The sequence below is a fragment of the Anopheles coluzzii genome, chromosome 2, assembly GCF_943734685.1.
Source record: "Anopheles coluzzii chromosome 2, AcolN3, whole genome shotgun sequence".
Taxonomy (NCBI): Eukaryota; Metazoa; Arthropoda; class Insecta; order Diptera; family Culicidae; genus Anopheles; species Anopheles coluzzii.
The window spans coordinates 85,859,591-85,872,586 of NC_064670.1; the positions used below are offsets into that span (position 1 = coordinate 85,859,591).

General features: G+C 40.7%; 2 protein-coding genes across 2 annotated transcripts in view; one reads left to right on the forward strand and one right to left on the reverse strand.

Moving 5' to 3' along the window:
* LOC120949177 (carbonic anhydrase 2) overlaps window positions 1–12,996 on the forward strand; it is a 221,145-nt gene that overhangs the window by 99,299 nt on the left and 108,850 nt on the right. The window lies entirely within an intron of this gene.
* On the reverse strand, window positions 9,848–12,487 carry LOC120951139 (transmembrane 7 superfamily member 3-like). Its single transcript, XM_040369682.2, has 3 exons — window positions 12,299–12,487; window positions 11,075–12,175; window positions 9,848–10,999 (listed from the first exon to the last, which is right to left on the reverse strand). The coding sequence occupies exons 1-3, from the start codon at window positions 12,438–12,440 to the stop codon at window positions 10,428–10,430; spliced, it is 1,815 nt and encodes a 604-aa protein (XP_040225616.2). The 5' UTR covers window positions 12,441–12,487; the 3' UTR covers window positions 9,848–10,427.

Consider the following 12,996-nt stretch of genomic DNA (forward strand, 5'->3'; position numbering starts at 1 on the left):
TTGCTGAGGATTTCAGTTATCTTTTTTCGGTACGTTCACAGACATGCACGATTGACGACGACGACGACGGGGACGACGTCTATTAACACCTCTTTAAGGGAGATGGTGAGATCGCGGCAAGATTACACACAGTACATAAGGTGTGCACGAGAGCGATCGTAGGAGACCTGTTCCCTTCGTCTCGAATAATCAGACTGCTTGACGAAAGCGGAAATGAATACGGCTGGTGGTGCTACAAATTACACGAATCAGCCGACGCGAACTCTCCAGTTCCACTGCGGACCGAACCGGTCGGTGGAAATGCGCTGTATTGAATATTGAGGTGAAACAAATCATGATCATTAACAATGAACTGAAACACCACTTTGAACACTTTGATGTGCCGCTGGGAAAAGACGGAGTACTCTGAATAGATGTGGTTGTCATCACCACGTGAGAATATGTTTCTCGCTACTCCGATATGTTCCCAAACATGCTTTTGTTGTGAGAATGTTTAGCCGTGATTTTGTGTGTTGCTCTTATTTTTGCTTCCTTCCAGTACCAAACCATGGGTAATTATATGACAAATGGTGCAAAATAAATGTATTAACCGTATTTGAAAAAAAAATCAAATAGTATTTTACAATATATAGCTAACGTCGTCAACATCAACTCACATACAACAGATATTGAAGTTTTCTGCCATTCTGAAAAGAATGTATTTCAACAGAATTGTCTAAGAAATGCAAAAAGCTTGGAGGCTGGGTGCATACATGCTCATGCAAAATGTGTTAGAATACTGGAAGAAGTGAAGCAATCGGTAACGAGTCTCGTTTTGTAACATCATCCAAACGCTTTTTGCGCTAGTCATGATGAGCCACATTAGGAATTTAAGACATTTTTGAGTTGATTGTTGAATTCCTTTTACATCTTCATAATCATTCAATAAGAAACAAAATCTGTGATTTTTTAGCGATAAACGGAGAAAGTCCAACGCATACGTTGCGTGTATGATCGCTTAGTTGTTTCGGCGAGTAGATGAGATACCAAAAATCAAATAATTCAAAACATTCTGACTCATCTTGTCACAACAGTTAACTGTAATTATTTTGAAATGTTGTAATATATACTCACACGTTTTGGTGCAAGATTGTATGGTGAAGTTAGGAATTATATTTTGAAATTAGGGGTTAGGAATTATTTTTTTAATATTTTTTTCTTTTTGGTGATTGTCTAATGGGTTGGTGCTTTGTCCCCATATATGTTGTGTTGTATATTTTGGTCGTCGTACCAGACAAATACATGGAACTACTTTTTGGGCCAAACTCAGATATCAAGAGAGTCTTCAATTAAGGACCTTGGCGTGTGGCTCGATAACAACCTCATATTCAATGACCAGATCAACTATGTCATTGATAAAGCGAACAAGGCACTGGGACTCATTATTCGTCTTGCCTCTGAGCTGAGAGATCCGCTATGCCTGAAGGCACTGTACTGTTGGTGGGTTCGATCTATGTTGGATTACGTTAGTATTGTGTGGACCCCGGCTGGAGGTGCGGCTATGCAGAGACTAAAGAGAGTACAGAGGAAGTTTACGCGTATCGCAAAACGTAGATTTCTGCACAGATATAATGCACCTGTGCCCTGTTATTCGCTCCGCTGTCGTATGTTGTGCTTGTTGGAAATCAAATCCCGACATTCACAAGCGTAGTCATTCTTCATCGCCAGCCTCCTGACCTCCATTATCGATGCTCCTTCACTGCTCAGCTCTATTCTTCTTTACGTTCCTTCTCGTCGTCTCCGCGACAGACCTTCCTTCCCCTCCCGCCGTTATGCTGTTGGTCAGAAAGGTCCATTTTTGAGAGCTTGCGCCGCATTTAATCAAGTTCATGATATGTTCGACCAACATGTCCAGTTTTCGCTCTTGTCCTTCTGAGTCCTTGTCTATATTATCAATCTCCAATCCTTAACATTTCCTTCTTCCTTAGTTTGTAAGATATATTATTGTGAAACTCTAGGCAGCTGACAATATGAAATATATAATAATATTAAATAACAATATTACATTTAAACTTGTGTTTAGTTCACATTTTGATCAGTGGATGCATTATTTGAATGCCCAAACTTAACTATGTGTCTGCAATGAATTATGTCAGACTATGTTATTTTGTCATCTTTATCATTTCCATGCATTATAAAAAATGTCTATTGAACTGACATCCAGTATTTGCTTGCCAATCCCAAACTATATGACGCAGTCGGATGTTATATGTAGGGTTCAGGTTGTCAACTATTCCATTTTTGTCTGCACTCCATAACCAAAAGGCCCTTATCCACCTGATCCAGCCATCGCCCTCTAGGCGCATCGACCTGCCACCAGCCAATCCTGTTCTTTTTTACATCCTACCGTTCTTTGACACATTTTAAATCAAAAGCGTTTGCTTCCTTATGGACGGAATGAGAGTGGTTCCGTGAAACAGTCGTGACAACACGTGATTGCTCGACTTAACAACATGCCCGTCGTTGTGAATGGACCTTCCTCTATAGCAAAAACCGGCTATATGCCTGCTTGGTACTGAATAAGTCTCTTAGCACTGAATAAGACCAGGCATGGCTATTACGCCAAATAGAAGAATAATGTACTTACAAGCTTATCAAAACGTAACACATCTCAAATTTCGTGCGTTCACTCGTTATCAACAGTTTTTGGAGATTGACGTAGGCACGAAGGGCGAAAATGAGTTTGTTGATTTTGTTGATAATATCGTTGTTAAAAGTCCACTAATTAACCTAAATTTGTTAAGCAGGTTCATTCTCTAGTTCATAAATACCTGAAACGGGTTGTTCCCAACGAGAACTAGAGATGTGGTAAGAAATTCAGGTTTGGAATGGAGAGAGCAAATATATCAATGACTAACGACATGGTAATATACTGTTGTTACAAGAGCGTTCTAGAACTACTATTTTACACCCATTTTTACCCACTTGTGTCCTCTGTACGTCTTCTTTTAAAATCACTGTTTGCATCAAGTGAACAGACTGTTGATACTTTAAGAATCTTCTACAAATAAATCTATTCGATATTGATCGATGATATATTCATCGTAGGTCTTCGAGCTCGATCTTTAGATACAATTACGATACAATTGCAAAGAAAAAATATGTTTTATGTTAGCAATCAATAAAATTGTTTTACAAATAAGAATCTTATTGGAATTATAAATAAGTATATATAATGCATTGCAATTCACTAAGCTTCGTTCCATTGTGAAGACATCAAACCAAGCGCACAAAAAAAAATTATCAGCAAGAATGTTTGCAATCAATAAAATAAAAATAAAAATCGACTAGTAAGATAAGTAGTAAGATAGTTGTTTAATTAATTAATTGAAATCAAATACTTATCTACTCACTTGTCCGGTTTAAGCGGTGTCATAAACTGCTCACAGTCGCACACCTTCGTCTGCCAATCCATTATCCTAGCCATAACGAAGGCCGTTTCCGTACCATCTTGTTAACTCAACTTGGGCCTACCACGTCCCTTCAGTCCTTTGTGGACTGTCTAAAAGGACTATCCGGGATAAGTCGTCCAGTTCCATGCGTGTAACATGGCCAGACCACTAATATGACGAACTAGATGCGCTGCGCGACCGAGCACTGCGCTTCTGAGCGTCTTCTTCTCGAACGCGTTTCGCCAGGTTTGGATAGTGTTCATGTCTGAGATCAATTTCGTAGTATAATTGAAAAAATAAACAAAATGAAAGACAAAATGAAACTTTTACTCTTTTTAATAAACAATCGCTGTACATTCGGGTTGGCCCTAATGCTTGAAACATTCCTGGTGATACTCTTTGTAATTGCATTACAGTTTACGAGAAGGATACGTTTGACGAGTTCGACGAATACATAAACATTATCTTTAAAACAATTGATCTGTAACCAAAACAATAAGTAGATAAAAGAGAATAAGTATTTGTATACGATACAATACAATGTGTTTGATATAATGAATAAAAAATAGTTATTAAAAATAAGCTCGTTGAAAGTTTAATGGAGCTGCCTGGTGGTTTACGGAATGTTTTGGTAATATTTATAATCATTTAAAGAAATGTTATTATAACATACTTAAATTGCTATTATACACTGTCGGTTACATTAAAAATAAAACAAACACTGTTGCACTACGACTATACAACTGTCTATGCAACTGGCTGTGTATTTCTGTTATCAATCACTAAGTTGGATACATTTACCACAATGATTTTGGTCTTACGTCACAAAATATAATGGTCGCGTTTTAAATTAAATAAAACGCATTTATTGTGTTTTTATCTTAGTCTTAGACATTTCTGCTTTCTGCTACTGATGCTTCTGATTTACTCTCGTCCATCTCGCTGTATGTTGCCTCTCGTTTTCTTCGTCCACGTCATACACTTTATACTTTCAATGATCCTCTTCTATCCTGTTTCAGGTTGTTGAACCACTTTTACTATTTCTTTGATTTCGACTCATCTCTTAACTCTTTCCGTAACCGTATTTTTTTTTCTTCTAATTCTCTTTAATCCTTCTTCTTAGTTTTTTATCACTAAGTTTATGATAGTCTTTAAGCTTACCTGTGTTTTTTTTCTTTTATGTTTTGCTAGGTCAGGACTAGTTTAGTTAGGCTTAGTTTTTCTTGAATGATATTGTTATTGAATTGTATATTGAATGATATTTGTTAGTGTTTAATTAGTTTTAAGTCTGTTTTATTTACCCTTGATGGCGGATATTGGATTAAATAAAAGAAATGAAATTAAAGACATTAAGTAGTGTGCAACATTGAATATTTTAACTAAAGTATTATATACGATATAAATACACATTATCGCTTGGTCTGATGTATTTATAATCGTGTTTGTGTGTTCATTTATATTGATATGTTTATAGAAACAAATACGCAAATAAAATGTCTCAATTTTTTTCCATGCTTTATGTTTTTCACTAAGCAAAGAAAAAGTAATCTCATATCATTGCACAATCATCATTTCTTTTTTTCATCTTGCAGGTTTGTTCAGTTCACATGTATTTGCATATTTTATGCATTTATTCATTAGGTATTGTTGCTAGTTAAAGCTCAACTAGCAATAACAATATAAAGGCCCAAATTATTTTACCTTCACTTTTTCGGTAACATGTTGTCAATTTTCTTTGCGTGCGATTTTTTTTGTTTATCCCAATGATGTACCGCTTATGACCAAACGCTGATGTGCAATTTATTTCGTTGGTGCACAGAATACATATTTTTTGTTTGATAGAGTGCAAACAATGCTTTCTGGAATAAGCAACGCAGCAAACGCATCATCCAGTATCCAAATAATGCAATAAAATGCATCTGACGCATCTGACGCATTCTCCGCAGTCTGACCAAACAATGCAGACAGACGGCGAACATGGCACATTGTCCCACTATCGTATGAATTGTCGCCTAACGGTACATTTGGCGCAGACTTAGAAGCATTCCGAAGGTCGCTGCAGATCGACGACAGATGCAACCGTCGCGAAAAATGCGCCAATCGTTCGTTGCCCATTCGATGCCTCCCTGTACCTTTTTCTCATGACAATCTAACGTCTGGCGATTGTTTTAGTCTTTGCCTTTTTGTTTTTTGCTTACCGTTCGGTTTCGATCGAGTTTATTTTGATTATTACCTACCACGTTCGGTGGTTTGGCAAAATTTCAAGAAAGCACATCAGGCACAGGCGGAGGTAACCTTCTAAAGTGGACTCCTTTTATGGATAACGAAAACAGGGAAACACATTTGATAAAAAAAGAACAAAGCTTCTGCGCCGTCTTTACAGTTTTTTTTTGTATAAATTTTGATAAAACATAAGCCACCAGGTTGACATTGGAAGAATTGGTTAGTTTCCAGAAAAAAAATGTATTCTTATACCGAAAAGGAATGTCAATAACAGGCACCTTTATATATGGAACATAACAGCTATCATAAACATCAGATGCACTTTGTTATCCTTTACTGGGACAATATCTATCTAAAAATGTTTGTCTTAAAACAAGAGCAGCAGGTGTTTCGTAAGTCAGGTCGTTTAATTTGCCGTTAATTTATTCTTCAATTGGCATTATCAGATAAAAAAATCAGCAATATTTAAACAATTCAAAGAAATAATGCCACAGTCGGCAGAAATAACTTACGACATACAAGTGAAGGATAGCTCATCCCCAAATCAACCGAAGAGTGTAAAACGATTATCTCTCACTTCTTACATCCTATGTATCGAATATGTAAGAAGACAGGTCAGATCGAGTTTTGTGTTAAGAGTTCAGTGACGATTCCATACGATTAGATGTAAAAACTAAAAAATATTGTTGTGCTATATACTACACTTCTTTCTCGACACAGTTGACAAATTAATATGCACATAATGTTTAATTATTTTAACCACAAAAACCATGCAAATGAGCTTCTCAGCAAAAGCGCATGTTAGGCAGGGAATCTTTCGAAACCAATATTAAGTTGTAAAGTTAAAAAAAACTTCATTGCTATTATTATCACAAAACATTACCACTTAATATTATTTCCATGTTTACCATAGTGGTGCTATTTACAATAAACTGCTCAGCTCCTGCAAAACCGATAGACTGCGATAGATCCATTCGTATCTGAACCGTTCCCACTTACCAAGGACTCCTAGACTTAATACTTGAATACGTAAGGAACACTTGTATAGGCCGGCATGATCGCGTTGGTCATTATGCCAAAGAACGAGAAGAGTTATTTTGTGTTTGGAATAATCTGAGCATAATTCTTCTTCTTCTTCATTGGCACAACAACCGTTGTCGGTCAAGGCCTGCCTGTACCCACTAGTAAAGTGAGCTTGGCTTTCAGTGACTTTTGTTACCATAGCAGGATAGTCAGTCCTACGTATGAGGGCACGGTCTATTCGGGGCTTGAACCCATGAGCATAATTAAATCATAACATTAAATCTGAGCATGATACACATCCAAAAAGTTACAACACCCAAGTCTACCAGAATAAAACATAAGAACATTGTTTATAAAATGAGGACTCTCACAACCAAAGTACTGAAATTCGTCATAAATACTGTGCTGACTTCTATTAGGCGTAAACTTCCTACGCGGACAATGCCGGCCCATGCTCATGCTGGCTTTAAGACTTTATTCAGTACCACGCAGCCGAATAGTCAATCCTTGCTACGGGGGAACGGTCTATTCTACTAGGCTTGAACCCATGACGGGCATGTTATTGATTCGTTCGAGTTGACGTCTGTACCAACCCTCTGACACAGTCCATAATAATGACATAATTTAGAAAATAGCGAGTTAATTTGGCCAGTTTGCAAGGCTTCTTCTTCTATTTGGCGTAACGTCTTAACGTCAATGTAAACTTACTAGTAGACATCGAAAAAGCTTTTTTGATTAATTATGTACCCTCTTACGCGAAACTACGGTTCCTGGATTGATTTTGATAACATTTTGTTTAAAATAGAAAAGTGTGTTTATGTTGCATCAATACTGCAGTACGGGTAAGATCGACACCATGATGGGGTAAAATCGACACCTTGTAAGGTGATCTCGATACATAGGTTATAGCTTTTAAAATAACAAACTCTGATGGCCGGTTGTTTTTCATTGAAGATCAACAAAGTATTTCGTAACATTTTTAAGAAAAATTAGCACAAAACATTATTGAAATATGTCAAAAGAAATGAAACTACAAGCAAGAACAAAAATTTAATTACAAATAGCATCGTACCAGATTCCATATAGTAGAAGCTGCGGGGATGTTCATGATGTTCCATAGCTCATTCCGGTCTATAGTGTCGTAGGCCGCCTTAAAGTCGATGAATAGGTGGTACTCTGCGGTGTATGTCGACATAATCGGCTCTCTTTAATATACCTGAAGCCGAAACCAAACCCATACCGGTCTTGAAACTGATACAAAGCCCATACCGGTCCTGGACCTGATACAAAACCTATGACGGTCGTAGAACTAATCATGAACCCATGCCAGTCTTGGAACTGCTCACGAATCTATATCGGCCCTGTAATGGATAATAAACCTAAATCCGATACAAAACCAATCCTTCGGGAATTGATACTGAGATCATACCGGTCCTGGTCCTGATACCGAACCTATACCAGTACAGGAAGCAATACTAAGCCCATACCAACCCAGGAACCGATCACGAATCCAAATCGGTCCTCGAACTGATCACAAACCCGTACCGATCCTGAAAGTGATACTTAACTCATACCGGTCCTGGACCTAATACTGAATCCATACCGACCCTGTAACGGAAACTAAAATCATACCGGTGCCGAATCCGATACTGAGCTGAGCTGAGCTGAGCTGAGTCCATACCAGTCCTGGTCCTAATACCACACCCATACCTGTACAGGAAGCAATACTGAATTCATACCAGTCCAGGAACTGATCCTATACCGGTCTAGAAGTGATAATGAACCCATACCGGTCCCAGAACCGATAATGAACCCAAACAGATCCTAGAACCGATCACGAACTAACACCGATCCAGGAAATCATCTTAAAACGATACCAATCCTGAAACAGCTCCAATTTTCTTCCGTTCCTGGAACTGTACCTTGATCTGTTCTGGATTCGTAACGAAGTTTAAAACATTATTCGGGATATAGTTCCTGTTTCGATCGATTTAGCTCAATTTGTATCCTGATATAGTCCTAAAAAGCATCGCATATGTGGTCTGGATCGTCCTGGTGGTTTGATTGTTGACACTTCTTCTTCTTCTATTTGGCGTAACGTCCTACGTGGACATGCCGGCCTGTATAAGGCTTTCGAGACTTAATTCATTACCACGTAGCCGGATATAGTCAAAATCCTTCCTACGGGAGGACGGTCTATTCTAGGCTTGGACCCATGACGGGCATGTTTATTGAGTCGTTCGAGTTGACGACTGTACCACGGGACCGCCCCATGATTGTGAACACTACAGTTCATATAAAAGCCTATTGCGAACCCATTATTGGGACAACAAGTAGCCAATCAACCCGCTGATAGGAACAACCGACAACCAACCATGTAATTGTGGAGAAACACAAATCCTGGAAATCTCGCCACTAGTGTTGGGTAAATACAATTTTTTTCCGGAGTCGGATTGATCCGACTCCGGCACCCCTCGGACTCGGACTCGGAGTTGCTTCGGACTGTTTAGCGGGGGGGGGGGGGGGGGGGGGGCGTACGGGAAAACCCTCGGACTCATCGACTCCGAGTCCGGATCACTCCGGATTACTCCGGATCACTCCGGACTACTCCGGATCACTCCGTATCACTCCGGATCACTCCGGATCACTCCGGATCACTCCGGATCACTCCGGACTACTCCGGATCACTCCGTATCACTCTGGATCACTCCGGATCACTCCGGATCACTCCGGATCACTCCGGATCACTCCGGATCCGAAATGACTGTCCATTATCGTTTAGACAATTCTTGATGAGTTCATTGACTTTCAAGGCGTACATCTAATATGTACGAAAACTGATCCGGACTGATCCGGAGTGATCCGGAGTGATCTGTAGTGATCCGGAGTAATCCGGAGTGATCCGGAGTAATCCGGAGTGATCCGGAGTAATCCGGAGTGATCCGGAGTAATCCGGAGTGATCCGGAGTAATCCGGAGTGATCCGGAGTAATCCGGAGTGATCTGGAGTAATCCGGAGTGATCCGTAGTAATCCGGAGTAATCCGGACTGATCCGGACTGATCCGGACTGATCCGGAGTCGAATCCAGTTATGATCCGGAGCCGGAGTCATATTTTGCGCACCGAAGTCGGAGTTGATCCATGACTCCGCTCCGGATTACCCATCACTACTCGCCACCTGCATTTGTGGTCAATTGCATTAAAAGCAGCTATAACAACAATTTCTATATTTGTTCTACAAGAAATAAAAAAAACACATCGAATATTTTTATCACACTATATCAAACCGTATATTGGCCGTACTTCAGTTAGAATCCTTAGTTCTATATTATTGTCGTGAAAAAATTACATTCATTTTTTGGAATGGCCATAAAGACGGTTTCGTGTATCACATTCCATGCCGATTGTCATTTTGCATTCTGTTTTCATTGCCAATCAATGATACACTCTACACGACGTACAAAGTATAGCATAAATAAGACACGTTATTTACGTTTTGGTAGTTTTTGCTTATACCTATAAGATTCAATGTTGCAGGTTTTTGAACTACTTGCTTTACATTTCCTCTGCAAAAAATACGCAAACAATTTAATTGCATAGACCTATTGAACTTACTTCCATCCGCGTAAGGTTCTAGATTCAGATCAGTCGAACACGCTACTCTTACCCGTCTGTAATGTTTTGTAGGTTGTAAAGTCTGTATAGCTACCAGGTGATGCTATCTTTCGGTAATGTATAATATTTGTGTTTTCTATCTTCTAGCGTTCCGTTTGAGCAGCCGATAAAATCGTGAATTACTTTCGGGAGATTCAAACACATCATCGTCCCCATTGGTCCAGCGTGTGATGATGGGCTGTTCGTTTACGAAACGCTGATATGCCGCCGTGTCGTCTGCCGCTATTACCGTACTCCTTTCTATGCGATCCTCGTCGTCGCCGTTCGCTGGGCCCCGCTGGCAGGGGATATCAAAGCGCGAATAATCACCCTGCACCTCGTCCGATTGATAACGGGAGCGTAGAAACAATGCCACCAGCATGGTGATAGCGAAGGCCGCCAGTGCAACAAAATCGTTCTCATCCAGTGCCGGATCAGAATGGACACGTTCATAGTTTTCCACGTACAGTCGGCGGACAAAGTGCCGCAGCGGGTAGTCCAACCGGGCACCAACGATTGTATTAACGCCATAGAAAATAAAGACAGTACCAAAGATGACCGAGCGGGTGATCAGTATGATCGGCAAGGTAATGTTAAGTACGGCACCGATTAATACACCTCCCAATGCGATGTACCACGAAACATTACGCAATGTGTAGAAATTTCCATCTGAAACACGAATTACAAAAACGTAAATAATTGTTTGTAAAGAACACATTTAATCGCCAGCCCAGGAATACTTACTTATCATACCGAACAGGGTTAAGCAGATCATGTAGCCAGTTAGCATTGAGCAGAATATTTTGCCGGCCACGGGAGCGTACAGTCCAAGAAGCAACCCAACCACGGCTCCTATAATTGCTCCGCCGACCAAACATGTTATAAGCCATTCGTGTGCCAGCGGTTTATCAAGCATATTCAACGCCTCCACCGTACCCACAACAGCCAGGAAACCTAACGAGGCAGAACATTTGACCACGAGCGGTAAATATCCCATGATAACTTCTAGTACGGCAATAATCGTCAGTATGATGGCGAGTACACGATAGGGAATGTTCAAACCGTAGCATCCCGCCGGTTCTATGAATGGCTTACACGAGTACGTGTGGGTTGGAACGTAAAGAGCAAATCCTCGGTGCACGGGATCGATCACAGCGGTTACGAACACCATCCCGCGACCAGTCAATCTGCCGTAGGTGTGTCGATTCAGCAACAGCGGTGCGTGCAAGGCATTCTGGCGTCCCTGCACTTTGGCGTTGGCATAGCTAATCAGCTTATTAATTGCAGCGAAATAGGCCCGTTGGGAGAAATCGTGCGTAGGCATGATGTAGTAGTAGGACTCATATTCCAACCGTGCCTTCCCGCACGCGTTCGGAGTGCCCTGGAACGGTTTGGCGACTGCCGCAGCCGGCGTGTCCACAATGATGACTTCCGGCGTGAGGGTTAGATTGAGGACGGGTGAGATTTCGACCGGAAATTCGAGATTGCATCCACCCGGGACCGGGGCCGATCTGTTGTACAGCATGAGCACCAACGAAACCCACACTGGTTGATGAGTATTCAAATTGAACGCGTACAGATCACCATCCCCGTACATCAGCAAGCCAACATTCTGGCCCGAAAGATGGCCCCCGTCCACGATGGAGCTGTTGTAGCTGAGCGTAACATTGTACTCGAAGGCGTGCAGCTGCACCAGCGCGAAGCCAACCTGATCGCCAGCATTTTTTGAATAGTTGCTCAGGTGGATGCGCGTATTCGAGTACGGCTGCAGGACGATCTCGCGATAATCGTTGATATCGTTCGGTCTCAAGGCGACCGGGACGGTCAATTCGACGACCTCTCGCACTGTTATCGCCACACATCACCACGTACAGCAGGAAGGAGAGAACGGTGGTAACACATTTGGAATAATAATACACAGTGAAATGCATTTGGTAGCAGCAGGCAAATGTAAATATCAAAACTTACCAGACAGCAGGCTTGGCTGCTGTGGTTCGACGGAATCACTGGTTACATTTTGGGAAGCAGAAATAGTTACGTAAAACATCAAATACGTACAAAAACATTTAAATATTGTATTGGCAAGGCGAACATTGCCGGAACGGTACATTGTTGTCGGTGCTTGCCTGTGCAAATAAAATAGATTTGTTGTGATAATTAACGACAGCAGTGTTGCCAAATCAAACAAAACGATGTACCCGTTGAACATTGCGATGGTTTCGAGTAGTATTTTCTGCTCGAAATCTCTCGCATACCATTGCAACGGTTTCGAGTAGAATCTTGTGGAGTAGTACAATTTTTTGCAACTTTCGTCGATCTTTATCGAGTAAATATACGTAAACACGACATTCAAAAGATTGCAAGTAAATATTTTTGTTATCCATCCAGCGATGGATAGCTTGGATTGCTCGAAAAAGATTTGCCACAGGCTGCTAGACTTCCTCTACTATAGTGAATCTATGTTTCCCCGATATTTTCAAGTAAAGTATGCCATGTTTTAATGCTATCTGGCGCTGGCTATCCAAATTCATCTAAAATTATGTATTATGAGTTTAATATAAATTTAGATAGCCACGTTCACAAATGGCATACAGGCGGTCCCCGAAATACACGGTTAATGGGGACCGAAAACGGCCGTAAAAAACCGCGTAACTCGAATTTCCGCG